The 13409-nt window shown below is 39.7% G+C and overlaps 2 protein-coding genes across 7 annotated transcripts in view; both read left to right on the top strand.

Moving 5' to 3' along the window:
• arid3a (AT-rich interactive domain 3A) overlaps positions 1-4555 on the top strand; it is a 59411-nt gene extending 54856 nt beyond the window's left edge. For all 4 annotated transcript variants that reach the window (XM_014149309.2, XM_014149310.2, XM_014149312.2 and 1 more), the window contains 2 exons: positions 114-203; positions 2870-4555. In XM_014149309.2, coding sequence (XP_014004784.2) covers positions 114-203; positions 2870-2964 — 185 coding nt within the window. In that variant the 3' untranslated portion in view covers positions 2965-4555. The remainder of the gene's footprint in view (positions 1-113; positions 204-2869) is intronic.
• Positions 4556-8045: 3490 nt separating this feature from the next.
• Positions 8046-13169, top strand: ctdspl3 (CTD (carboxy-terminal domain, RNA polymerase II, polypeptide A) small phosphatase like 3). Of its 3 annotated transcripts, none has more exons than XM_045697284.1 (11): positions 8046-8348; positions 9523-9655; positions 9749-9883; positions 10347-10458; positions 10830-10965; positions 11171-11257; positions 11430-11492; positions 11634-11713; positions 11962-12088; positions 12204-12299; positions 12714-13169. In XM_045697284.1, the coding sequence occupies exons 1-11, from the start codon at positions 8250-8252 to the stop codon at positions 12777-12779; spliced, it is 1134 nt and encodes a 377-aa protein (XP_045553240.1). In that variant the 5' UTR covers positions 8046-8249; the 3' UTR covers positions 12780-13169. The 3 variants fall into 3 exon arrangements, with proteins under 3 accessions (XP_045553240.1, XP_014004789.2, XP_045553241.1); XM_014149314.2 differs by having other exon boundaries at positions 8047-8348; positions 10830-10941; XM_045697285.1 differs by lacking the exon at positions 8046-8348 and adding an exon at positions 8902-9333.
• The last annotated feature ends 240 nt before the right edge of the window (positions 13170-13409 follow it).

The following is a 13409-nucleotide window of genomic DNA, read 5'->3' as shown; positions in this document are numbered from 1 at the left end:
TGTAGTGAGATTGTTCATATTTACACATTTTCCTGAGATGTTGATGCTTATATCTGCTGTTAAACATCACCTATGAGTGTTGTGTACATTACATGCTGTGTGTCTTTTCTCAGATGGCCGACAGGACTCAGCTCTCAATCTCACAACTAATGGCATGAGCAGCATCAGTATGTCAGTGGAACTCAATGGAGTCATGTACACCGGTGAGTCACCAGTCACAGAATCAACAACACGTTCTTGTGTTACCATACAGTACCTGTGAAAGTTTGGACACATCTACTCATTCAAGGGTTTTTCTTTTTTACATTTTCTACATTGTAGAATAATAGTGAAGACATCACAACTATGAAATAACACATATGGAATCATGTAGTAACCATAAAAGTGTTAAACAAATGAAAATATATTTTATATTTGAGATTCTTCAAAGTAGCCACCCTTTGCATTGATGACAGCTTTGCATACTCTTTGGCATCATCTCATCCAGCTTCATGAGATAGTCACCTGGAATGCATTTCAGTTAACAGATGTGCCTTGTTAAAAGTTAATTTGTGGAATTTCTTTCCTTCTTAATGAGTTTGAGCCAATCAGTTGTGTTGTGACAAGGTAGGGGTGGTATACAGAAGATATCCTTATTTGCTAAAAGACCAAGTCCATATTATGGCTAGAACAGCTCAAATAAACAAAGAGAAATGACAGTCCATCATTACTTTAAGACATGAAGGTCAGTCAATACGGAAAATTTCAAGAACTTTGAACGTTTCTTCAAATGCAGTCGCAAAAACCATCAAGCGCTATGATGAAACTGGCTCTCATGAGGACCACCACAGGAAAGGAAGACCCAGAGTTATCTCTGCAGCAGAGGATAAGTTCATTAGCGTTAACTGCACCTCAGATTGCAGCCCAAATAAATTCTTCACAGAGTTCAAGTAACAGACACATCTCAACATAAACGGTTCAGAGGAGACTGCGTGAATCAGGCCTTCATGGTCGAATTGCTAAAGGACACCAATAATAAGAAGAGACTTTCTTGGGCCAAAAAACACAAGCAATGGACATTAGACCGGTGAAAATCTGTCCTTTGGTCTGATGAGTCCAAATTAGAGATTTTTGGTTCCAATCACCGTGTCTTTGTGAGATGCAGAGTAGGTGAACGGATGATCTCTGCATGTGTGGTTCCCACTGTGAAGCATGAAGGAGGAGATGTGGGGGTGCTTTGCTGGTGACACTGTCTGTGATTTATTTAGAATTCAAGGCACACTTAACCAGCATGGCTACCAAAGCATTCTGCAAAGATACGCCGTCCCATCTGGTCTGCACTTAGTGGGACTATCATTTGTTTTTCAACAGGACAATGACCCAAAACACACCTCCAGGTTGTGCAAGGGTGACCTGGCCTCCACAATCACCCGACCTCAACCCAAATGAGATGGTTTGGGATGAGTTGGACCACAGAGTGAAGGAAAACAGCCAGCATATGTGGGAACTCCTTGGTTTTGAGAATGCCAAGAGTGTGCAAAGCTGTCATCAAGGGTGGCTACTTTGAAGAATCTAAAATATAATATACACTGCTCAAAAAAATAAAGGGAACACTTAAACAACACAATGTAACTCCAAGTCAATCACACTTCTGTGAAATCAAACTGTCCACTTAGGAAGCAACACTGATTGACAATAAATTTCACATGCTGTTGTGCAAATGGAATAGACAACAGGTGGAAATCCTATGCTTCCTGGCTGATGTTTTGGTTACTTTTGAATGCTGGCGGTGCTTTCACTCTAGTGGTAGCATGAGACGGAGTCTACAACCCACACAAGTGGCTCAGGTAGTGCAGCTCATCCAGGATGGCACATCAATGCGAGCTGTGGCAAGAAGGTTTGCTGTGTCTGTCAGTGTAGTGTCCAGAGCATGGAGGCGCTACCAGGAGACAGGCCAGTACATCAGGAGACGTGGAGGAGGTCGTAGGAGGGCAACAACCCAGCAGCAGGACCGCTACCTCCGTCTTTGTGCAAGGAGGAGCAGGAGGAGCACTGCCAGAGCCCTGCAAAATGACCTCCAGCAGGACTGGCCCGCCCGTTCCCCAGACCTGAATCCAATTGAGCACATTTGGGACATCATGTCTCGCACCATCCACCAACGCCACCTTGCACCACAGACTGTCCAGGAGTTGGCGGATGCTTTAGTCCAGGTCTGGGAGGAGATCCCTCAGGAGACCATCTGCCTCCTCATCAGGAGCATGCCCAGGCGTTGTAGGGAGGTCATACAGGCACGTGGAGGCCACACACACTACTGAGCCTCATTTTGACTTGTTTTAAGGACATTACATCAAAGTTGGATCAGCCTGTAGTGTGGTTTTCCACTTTAATTTTGAGTGTGACTCCAAATCCAGACCTCCATGGGTTGATAAATTGGATTTCCATTGATTATTTTTGTGTGATTTTGTTGTCAGCACATTCAACTATGTAAAGAAAAAAGTATTTAATAAGATTATTTCATTCATTCAGATCTAGGATGTGTTATTTTAGTGTTCCCTTTATTTTTTTGAGCAGTGTATATTTTGATTTGTTTAACACTTTTTTGGTTACTACATGATTCCATATGAGTTATTTCATATTTTTGAAGTCTTCACTATTATTCTACAATGTAGAAAATAGTAAAAATAACGAAAACCCCTTGAATGAGTAGGTGTGTCCAAACTTTTGACTGGTACTGTATGTGTTACTTTTACTTTATCATTCCTGAATTCACAACATTGTTTGTCAACATTTGAGTTTTTGTAAGTCAGGTTACTCAGACCAACTTGCTATCTTTTATTTTTGCAATGACAGAAGTCTCACACTGGTGTTTCTGTTTTCTGTTCCCTTGCAGGTGTACTTTTTGCTCAGGCAGCAGGGTCAGCCTCGTCAGGCCCCTCTGGATCATCAAGTAACAACAAAGCCCCTGGTGGGCACAGTGGATCCTAGTGGCTCCCCTACACACCTACCTCATCCACCTATCTTTGATGCTAACTAAAGCCAAAAATAAACCTCATTTTCTACTTAGCCTATGCCAAAAAAAAACATATATATGGCAACACAAACTGAAACTCAGACCACTTGAAGTACACTCTCAGGTCCTCTCATATATTCTTCCCTCTTTTGTTCTTTAGCCTAAATAAGTTTGAATAACCCAACAAGGAGCCAGTATATGATAGATATTTGCACAGCCTATGAATAATTTATTTCTACATAAATGTACAGATTATCTGAGAACAAAAGAAAAAGAATACATTGGAAGGGTAATGCACTGTTTAAACATTTAACACAGCTACTGACTGACAATGAAGCTTCTTCTCAAGAGGAAAAATAAGTTGTTTGTAACATTATCATTCTCCTCATTGTTATTATTATCATCATCATCACTAACAATATACTCATTGCAAAAAATATATATTTAGGATTCTATAAAGCATTTTACATTTCTTGTATTTTAAGTAGAAAAGCTTTAAAGTATGTTATTTCTTCAGGGTATAACAAAGTATCATTGTGACCTCATGTTATAGAATTCCTCTTTTACGTTTGCAGGATGCGGTCGGAAACAAATCAATCTTTGCTGAGATTTTCTATTAATTGCTCAGACACAGGTTTTGTCTTGCATTTTTTTCTAGTAGAAGTCACAGGAATTCTTAATGCTCATTGGGCTTTAGAATATGTGCAGGTTTTTCTCAGGTGTCCGCCAGATTGCTGTGAAACAATATCATTGTATTTAACTGCTATATGTTTCAGTCATAGCCACACATTATACAAACGTATTTCCTGGTTTGAGTGTTTGTTTCTCTCATGACACATTTCAACCATATTTTTTTGATTTTCATGTAGAATTTAGTTTTCTATCAGGTTGTCTCATCAATTACCCAGGGTACTCTGTCCTTTTATAAGAAGTGGGATCATCTTCACTCTACTTAAAGCTTTTAGTTTAATGGTTGATCACTCTGAGATGACACAGGGTAGGGATTGATATGTGCAAGAATTCTTAGCTCTGCCGTTGTGCGCCTTTAAAACTAAGGTTTGGGGCTGGAAGTGACTCTATTTAGAAGCTTGTCATCATAATGTCTCAAGAGTGCCTACACCTTGATATGTGAAATCTTCATAACGACAAAGCATTAATGAATTTAGCTACATGCTTGCATTATATAGTGCTGCTTATATCCAAGTGCTTCTTATATTCACAGCTATACCATTATCTTCAATCTGTTGAGGAGTCAGAGGAGGCCAGTTTAATGACAATAGAAGATGTTACAAAGAATACTGTGGGATTGACAGATATCTGTTTCACCTGCTGGCATTTGCTTTACTTAATTTCAATTATCAGAAGTACAGTTTTTTTTTGTATATAACACAGTTGCAGAGTAATCATGCTCCTGTAGCAACACAACAATGGTTGTTCTATTAAACAATTTTCACTGAAGCGTATGAAGGAGTCTGTCCTCGCCAGCTAGACCCTGGGGGGAAAAGCTCTCTCAGAGAATAATAAAAGTCATAGCCAATTATTATCCCAATAAATGGCTAACGATAACATAGAGCTGTGTTATGGTTTAAAGGATGGGTGGAAACACCCAATCAATTCCTGACTTTTGGGTCAGCACTGCTCTTCAATTTGATATTTTTACCACTTTGTCCCCAAGGCAAGCATCCCCATCCGAGCATCTTCTCATTTAAAAAAATATAAATTTCGATCAGATATCCATTGATTTGCAGCTCTCAGAGATATTTGCATTTTAACTGCTAAGGTGTATTCATCTTAAGATAGCTAGGTGGGATAACCACATATCACAGTAAGTACATTTTTCCTAAATAAAGTAGCTATCAGCAAGTCAGAGCTAGCAAGGGGGGAAAAGGTAATGTGTTTCAGATGTTTGCAGAAGATGGGCAGGGACTCTGCTGTCCTAGCTTCAGGGAGAAACTTGTTCCACCATTGGGGTGCCAGGACAGAGAAGAGCTTGGACTGGGCTGAGCCAAGGTTCTTTGCACTCTGGGAGGGGGACACCATGGAGATGCCAACTGGGATGGACAGGTCTTGGAGCGGGCAGACCTTCACCGGGAGGAAGAGCAGCTCCATTTTGTTGAGCTTGAGGTGGTGGGCCGAAATCCAAGCTGAGATATCTGCCAAGCAGGCAGAGATATGTGTTGCCACCTAGGTGTCAGAAGGGGAGAAGGAAATAGTAGTTGAGTGTCATCTGCATCGCAGTGAGGGGAGAGACCACAGCCTTCTGTCAGATTCTCCTCTCCACTCTCTCAGGGCTGCGCGTCTCAAACTCTTGGGACTGCTTCCTACCTGGCAGGCTGCTCCTACCAGGTGACGTGGAGAGGATCTGTGTCAGCACCATGTACTCTCACTACTGGCATGACCCAGGGCTCTGTTCTAGGCCCTCTGACGGAGCTGAGTGAGAGAGAAGAGGAGAGGGCCTAGAACAGAGCCCTGGGTCATGCCAGTAGTGAGAGTACATGGTGCTGACACAGATCCTCTCCACGTCACCTGGTAGGAGCAGCCTGCCAGGTAGGAAGCAGTCCCAAGAGTTTGAGACGCGCAGCCCTGAGAGGGTGGAGAGGAGAATCTGACGGAAGGCTGTTTCTGTATCTTCAAGAAACCGCATCGATTCACACTCGGTACTTTTCAGAATCCTCAGGGAAGGTCGATTTTGACTTTATTGTAGTAACAATAAGGAGATGTTACACACATTGTATACCTCATGGTCTTTTTTCCTGCAGATCCATTTGACCTCAATGTAGGCCAGCTGTGACACAGCCTGGGATCGAACCCGGGTCTGTAGTGACGCCTCAAACACGGCGATGCAGTGCCTTAGACCACTGCGCCACTCGGGAGGCCCCACAAATTGATTTTAATAAACATTTGGTCCCCCCAAAAATGCAGCCCTCCGTTGAATTTGAAAATCCCGATGTGGCCCTCGAGCCAAAAAGTTTCCCCACTCCTGGTCTAACGCCGTTAATAATTTATTTATCATAATTGATGACAATCCCTTTGGATTGTTTTGGCAACATGCAATGAGACCAGGGAAGCCTCTGTCAGCAATACTGACTTTATGCCTTGGTGATGCTGCCTCCTAGTGGATTTATTTGTTACAGCACACAATCAGATACAGTTTGGGATGCATAGCTGTTCATAGCTTCCGTGGTAGGCCTAATCTCTGCCTTTACTCTGTTTCTATTTGATTGCAAGGCCCACAGTTTAGATTTCAACTTGATTTTGAGGAGAATTCTATCATTTCTTCATCTCAACAGAAGTTAGGAGACCTACTTATCATGGAAGAGGCTTGCTTATAGATTTCTATTCTATATCCTTTAGATTTTAGAGAGATTCTCATCAGAATCTTTCCATGAATGTTCAGCCTTAAGACATTATAAGACATACCACTTGCTTTAGCTATCTGTTTGGTAGATTGTACATGGCTGGGACAACCAAAACATATGTGAAGATGAAATAAAATACAATGTTATTGTGAATGAAAACATATAGTTCTATTTACAGGTTAATTCATAGAATTGTCACAGCATAAGAAATCTTGTAATTATAGCACTTCTGAAAAGTAATTATACACTTCTGAAAAGTAATTATACACTTCTGAAAATTCTTTGGATGGCTCTAGATTATATTACTTTGTTTTTACATTGACGTTTTCTTTAAAAAAATATGATATAGCAACCTAGCACAGACATTACATTTACAGCTGATGACATTTATTATCATGATATTAATAACAATAGTTATTATATTAATGATAATAATATTGTGATTTGGGGAACCGCTGGGTTGATTTTGTTAACTATTTTGTTGTCATGTGCAGTACTTGGAAATTTAGAATATAAATGAGGCTTTTTTCTTCTACTTCTCAGGAATATACTTCTACCTCCAGTTTTTATGGATGTATCCCTGCTAGGGCTAAAGTTACAGGTTAGTGTGTGCACATGGTGTTGCGCTTTGTATTTCTCTCTTTCTCTTCATTGGTGTTACAGATTATTTTTCATGTTGCACTTTTGCATTTTGGTCGGTTTTACCCCTAGGCAACAAACTGCTATATTGAAACACTATTGCTGCAGCCTACAACTACTTCTTATAGGTACAGGCACAAAAGTAATTTTCAGTCCGTTTTGTGCATGTGTGATATTTATTCTCAATATTTTCTATGATGAACCTTTTTTCCACTGAATGGGATGTTTCCCAAAATACAAGGAAACAAGTGAAGTTCAGGGGTGGCATTTTGTGCCTCTTCAGTGACCAGTTTTTAGCAAGGTGTAGTGCCCAAACAACAGATCAACAACACGCTTTTTAGAACGTGTGATCTCTTTTTAATGCTTTTTTCTGAGGGGTGAAGAACGATTCTTGCCTATTTAATCAATGTGTTTGTGTGAATACATTCATTTTGGATATAAATAAATATAACATTTTCTTAGAATGTCAGCTGAGGTTTTACACCACAATTGCATTGATAAATACTTCAGCACAAAGAGACAATGAATGTTTCAGGGTTTCTTTAGAACAGATTACATTGAATGTTGGTATCAACTGAATGGCATGGTTAAACCTGGAAAGATTACATTCTATATCTTTAAACACATTTGTAAATTGTTATCCATCAGCCTTTACATTGGAAAAGTTTAAGACATGATTTATCTGATGTAGGCCTATCTGCCTGGATTTTAAATGGGGGAAAAAACATAAGTATACAATCTTAAATAAAATGGGTGTGTTTTATTGTATTTTGTATTGAACCTTGTCTTATTACTGATGTACATTATGTACATTGTTACTCAATTTTTACAAAACATTTTAGGTATACCAATGGTTCGCAAAAATACACCTCGAAAGTTTACACTTTGTCATACACCATCTATTCATCCACAAAACAATAAAACATCGGGAGTTAACTGTAAACAAAAAGCCATACAAATGGAATATGAATAGAATATGACTATTATTCCCCTATCTAGAAATGGTCTGCCACCACCAGGCTACCAGCTGCAACGTGACATGGGTATCACGTTGACTGTTTTTTTCAAAAGCACCGCCCCTTGATTACAGCTAGCTACAGCAGTAGACCTTCCCGGTAGATTTAAATGAACAGAAACTAAACAGCACGAAAACGAATGGAATAAAGGACGAAAAGCAACCACAAACAGGAACTGATCTGTCCTCGACTTTTTTTAGTAGGTACAAGGATTATTGTCCGTGTACAACATTTCATTTTGTGAAGATGAGACTTCGGTCTCGAAGTATTGCTGACCCTTCATCAGCACCGTTTAACGGTCGGCGGTCCTCGAAGAGAGCGGCTCAGAGCGTAACTCCGGAAAAGGTAAATCGATGAGCTTGTTTTGACCAAATATCTTGGAATAAGCTGACTTTTGAATGCGTATTACGCATTATCGTTGGCTTAAACAAAATTGCTAGCCGAATTCACAATCGCTTGCTAACTAGCTAGCCGATTTGACAACCGTAAACAATGATGTTGTAATAGTTAACTAGAAAAATGCTCTTAGTCGCTAGGACACTATTTTCACGCTGCTTCGATACAGCTACGACTGGAAGTGATTTTCATGGCAGGTTATGAGAACATTTTCGCTAGCCCTAACCTTTTTCCTAACCTAACACGTTAATTATCATAAGCTGAATATGTTCATTCTCAACCTGCTGCATAAATTCTCCTAACCTACTACGAAAAAATTAATTCCGGTTGTAGATGTAACGAAGAGGCGTGAAAAGAGTTTATCCTCACTCGCTGGCAAAACTGGCTAACTACAACGGACAATGTTGCAATGGGTTCTTGTTCACAGTTCCAACTGACCAGTTGGCCACCCTGAATGTATTTGTCGTTCTTACCCAAAACTATATATGCAATATTTTATCTCATTTATAATAACTGAACATAACCTGTCCGTAATATAAAACGGTGACCCATGTTTTTTGTTTAACATCACACTGGTTTTATCATCAACTCATGTTGATACAGGCAGGTAGGCATGTCTTGCATTTCGCCTGAAATAGCTCCACGGATGTAGTGTCTGGCAGAGAGGATACAGATTACCCATCACAAGTAGGTCGAGGGGGAGGGACTTGAACTAGTATCTATGTCGCCATGCGCTCTGTTTTTACTATCACTGTAGCTAGATGTTGTTAAATGTCAGTATACACACTTGATTGAATTGAATCCTCCATAGGACAAAGACTCATAATAATGTGGTCATTAGTAGGTCAGTTGGTAGATTGTGGTGCTTGGAACTCCAGGATAGTGGGTTCGTTTCCCAGGACCGCCTGTACATACAATGTATGTATGCATGACTGTAAGTCGCTTTGGATAAAGCCTTTTTTGATCAAGGTTTGGGTCAGCCTGTATGTGAGACAACTTGCAAGTTGTTATACTAGTGCCCAATACTTTACTGACATACAGTTGGTGGGGGTAATTCTGATCCTTTTTATGTGAGCTTTTAGCTACTTTTTCAGACTGTCACAATGATATTTTGTGTGTGTAGGATGAAGATGTACAACAGCCAGATAACCAGTCACTCTACCCTGATGATGATATCCCCACAGCTACAAAGCGCCCTCTTGTACAAGGGCGTGGGAGGAAAAGGGTGGCAGCCCCTGCCTATGAAGACAGAGAAGGTACCCATTTATTTTGGTGAATGCAATTGCTCTATTGTTGTTTATTTCAAGATGGAAACTAAATACTGACAATCATTCTGTATTAATTTCTAGATCTGGGCTTCAAGACCCCCGTTAATGTGCACCATCACCGGGTGCTGTCCGAGCTAAACCCCTCCTCTCCCCTCAATTCCACTGTGCGAAATATCTACTCCCCCATGGTCCGGTTCCTCACACCTACCAAGGAAAGTAAGTACATCAAAGGTGGATTGGATGGGCTATGTTTGAAATGGTGTACTTGCACACTATTTAGTAAGCAATCCCGAGTGTGTGTGTGTTTGGCTTTTGTATGTATTTTACAAGTAGGGTAGCCTGCTTGGAAGGCCAGGGGCTAATTCATGGGTGTGCAGTGTTTGTGTTCAGATAGAACTGTATTGTGTAGAACAGACATTCTTCTGTCTTGGAGAATATGCCATCATGGTTTGGCACTTTCCTGAGTCCATTGGGTAGGCCTATTTGTTTATAGAGAAACTGTCACTTTCGGTTTCTAATAAACAAACTACTGTATAGGCTAGCAAGGACTTGCATGTGATTATTGAGGCTAGAGTAGATGAGGTCAGCACAGTAATGGCTCAATTGGTCCAGGGTGAATGAGTCTTATTCATTTGAATCAAGGCTGTTTTTTTTGGTGTTTTTTTTTTCATCTATTCAGATGCGAGAACCCCCAGCAGTGGTGATGTGATGAGCCCAGAGCAGTGTGTGTTTGGCTATGGTTCCATCAGCCTTCTCACTGGAGATGAGGACAATGATGACGTTTTCAGCCCGTGGGTTCTTCCGTTTTTTTGTTCTTGGTTCTTTGGAATACGATTATAAGGCTGCATGCCATAACATATTATGAAATACAATGTGTCTACTTGACGAATTAGATCACCTCAGGATCATCTTGGGGCTATGTCATAATGCAGGATCAAAGAGTTACCAGCAAACCATCCATTGGTGTAAAATAACTCTGATAAGATAATCAACAGCTGGGCATCTAAAGTAAGCTGGCCAGCCTGGCCAACATAATTGTTCCTGGTTTGTGATGCACTTCTGCTGAAATAATCCACTGCCCATACTTGCTTTCCTAATGTCTGTGGTTCTCAAGGACTCCCTTTTCCTGAAAGTAATGAATCCATTGCATTGTGGTATTTAGCTTTACCTTCATCAAGAACATTCCATCCAAATCCCAGCAGTCCAAACCGTGCATACGAGACATCCCGCCTAAGACGAGGAGTACGCCCCAAGCCACTCTAGTTTTAGATCTGGTGAGTGTTGGGTTTACCTTTGAGGTTAGTGACTAATCAAAGCATTTACTTTTGTAATTCCCATGCAAAGTATAATATATATTTTTAGGCGGGTCTAGTTTACAGTCTGATATTTACTTAGTATATTAATGTATTGGTTGTATTTCCATGATGATTACCAAGTTATATTATCATTCCATCAAAATTAAACACTATGGGGTACCAATTGCTTGGACATTTTTTGTTCTAGGATGAAACGCTCATGTACAGCTCTCTGAACCGGATTGAGGATGCAGAGTACACCTTTCGCACATGTTTCCAGGACAATCATTACAAAGTTAGTGAATCAATCTGTTCATTTCAGACTTCTAAGGCCTCAGGAAGGCAGTGAAAAGGGCTTTTAATATTTGCTTGAATGACCAGTGTTTATTTTTTTTTAATAGGACGAATGTCTGTCTAATGACAGTAACATAAAATATTGTAATATTTTAATTTTCTTACCTCAATAGGTCTACATGATTCTACGACCACATGTGAAAGAATTTCTGGAAGCCATGACAAAACATTTTGAGGTATGTTTTCAAGTTGTTGTTATGTGTGCAGTAGCCATTTGTTTTTATTTTAGCTACATGTTTAACTTTCCCCCATTTATGTGTAATATGTTTATTGTTAAGAAGCCAGTTAATTGAATGACTCAAATGTGTTTTTCGCAGATGTTTGTTTATACATCTGCAAAGAAAGAATATGCAGAGAAAATACTGGACATCTTGGACCCGAAAAGAAGGCTGTTTCGGTATGAGAAGTAACATTTTTTTTACTTTGGTTGCTGTCCTTTTGCCATGCTTGTTTTGCTGTATTGTTTTAGTGATATTGCAGCTGCAGAGTTCTGTGTACCAGAGACAGGCTGACAATCTCATCTACTTTGAATAATTTGCGGAATAGATTTCAGTTGATAAGGTTGTACTTTAAATGTGTATAACTGATATCTCCTTTTGTAGACACTGTTTATATCATGTACATAACTGATATCTTCTTTTGTAGACACCGTTTGTATCAACAGGACTGTACCTGTGTTCTTGGGCACTATGTCAAGGATTTGGGCGTACTTAAGAGGGACCTTGCTAAAACGGTGGTTTTGGACAATGCTCCACACACATACCCCTACCATGTGTGTTTACTGTGATGTTGTTCACTTAATTATACGATGCATATTTTTTTTCTATATTTTTTTTTCTTTAGAAGCAGAGTGGAGTTTTATTAAACTTCCTGCTTTATTTCTGCAGCTGATGAATATGCTTCCCATCAAGAGCTGGTCTGGGGATAAGGAGGACAAAGAACTTCAGAAGCTCATCCCGTATCTTGAGAGAGTGTCCGGAACAGTACGTTGACAGTGTTTTGGTATCTAACCTCCGGTGGCATACAAAGTATTATTTTCATGAAATTGTAGTGTTTCTTTTTTTGTTGTTGCAATTTCTATAATTCACGACCTAGTTAGGTGTCTTCTAGGATTAAATCTCGTTTGACAAAACAAACATCACACATGCAACAGAGATCTCATTTGGAAAGTGGGTATACCCCTGGGGTGTGGAAAAAGCTGAAAAACTAACCTTGAGTCAATCTCAAACACTTGGCTAGTATTCTACAAATACCACAAGTTAAAACCGTTATCTTATGTTTGGAAATGTAATTCAGAAAGACTGGGCCACAACTTGTATTCCACAAGAAACAGCACCAGTGTTCTACAAAATAAATAGTGGATGTTTTACTAACTTGAAGGCACCATTTTTCTGTAGGATGATTGCCGGGAGGTACTGAAGAGGAGGACAGACCACTTTCACAGACTGCTCTCTGAGGATTGAGAAAAGGCTTCTGATCATCCTTCCATAAACGTTTTAATTGCAAACATGAACTAGATCTACTATTCTAGTCTTTCTGTATAATCCCTGAATGACCAATGGGTTTCTGTTAGTGTGTCAATTTAAAATGCAGAGATTCTATATTGTTCCCAAACATTTCTCACTCAGCCCAGCAATAAATTGCTAATAGTTGAAAAATGAACTATTTAAATATAATGACGCAACTTAAAATATGTTCTTCATACATAATAATCCTAATTTATTGACAGAAAATAGCTTTTTAGAAGCTGTTATGTAAATATTCTTTGATTATTTTAGTGACATGATTAGATTTTTCACCTCAACAAAAGCCAGAACAAGTTTATCTGTAAATAATAAAACAACTTAAACCATGCTGGTATTTTTCAGAATCATTTGAGAAGTGTCCGATGAATTTAGTCTTATTTGTCTGGATGACCTCTTGCATTTTCGTGCATATCTCCCTTTACGCTTGTCAAACTAGATTCTGACACTACTGCTTACATCTGCACTGGGGTCGGACAGGCTTCCTGTTTAGGTTAAGACACTACGGAGCTGGTGTAAGTTATGGCTCGGAAAACATAACTCAATCCAGGGATGAGAAATGCGTTCTCC

Source organism: Salmo salar, chromosome ssa16 (assembly GCF_905237065.1).
Source record: "Salmo salar chromosome ssa16, Ssal_v3.1, whole genome shotgun sequence".
Lineage (NCBI taxonomy): Eukaryota > Metazoa > Chordata > Actinopteri > Salmoniformes > Salmonidae > Salmo > Salmo salar.
This window is presented reverse-complemented; position numbering and strand designations above follow the sequence as displayed.

What these genes read in the sequence shown, in the direction of transcription:
- ctdspl3 (XM_045697284.1), top strand. Translation starts at nt 8,250, where the DNA reads ATGAGACTTCGGTCTCGAAGTATTGCTGACCCTTCATCAGCACCGTTT. An exon ending in CCTCACACCTACCAAGGAAA is followed by an intron (nt 9,884 to 10,346) that starts GTAAGTACATCA and finishes TCATCTATTCAG; the next exon opens with ATGCGAGAACCCCCAGCAGT. An exon ending in AATGATGACGTTTTCAGCCC is followed by an intron (nt 10,459 to 10,829) that starts GTGGGTTCTTCC and finishes TGTGGTATTTAG; the next exon opens with CTTTACCTTCATCAAGAACA.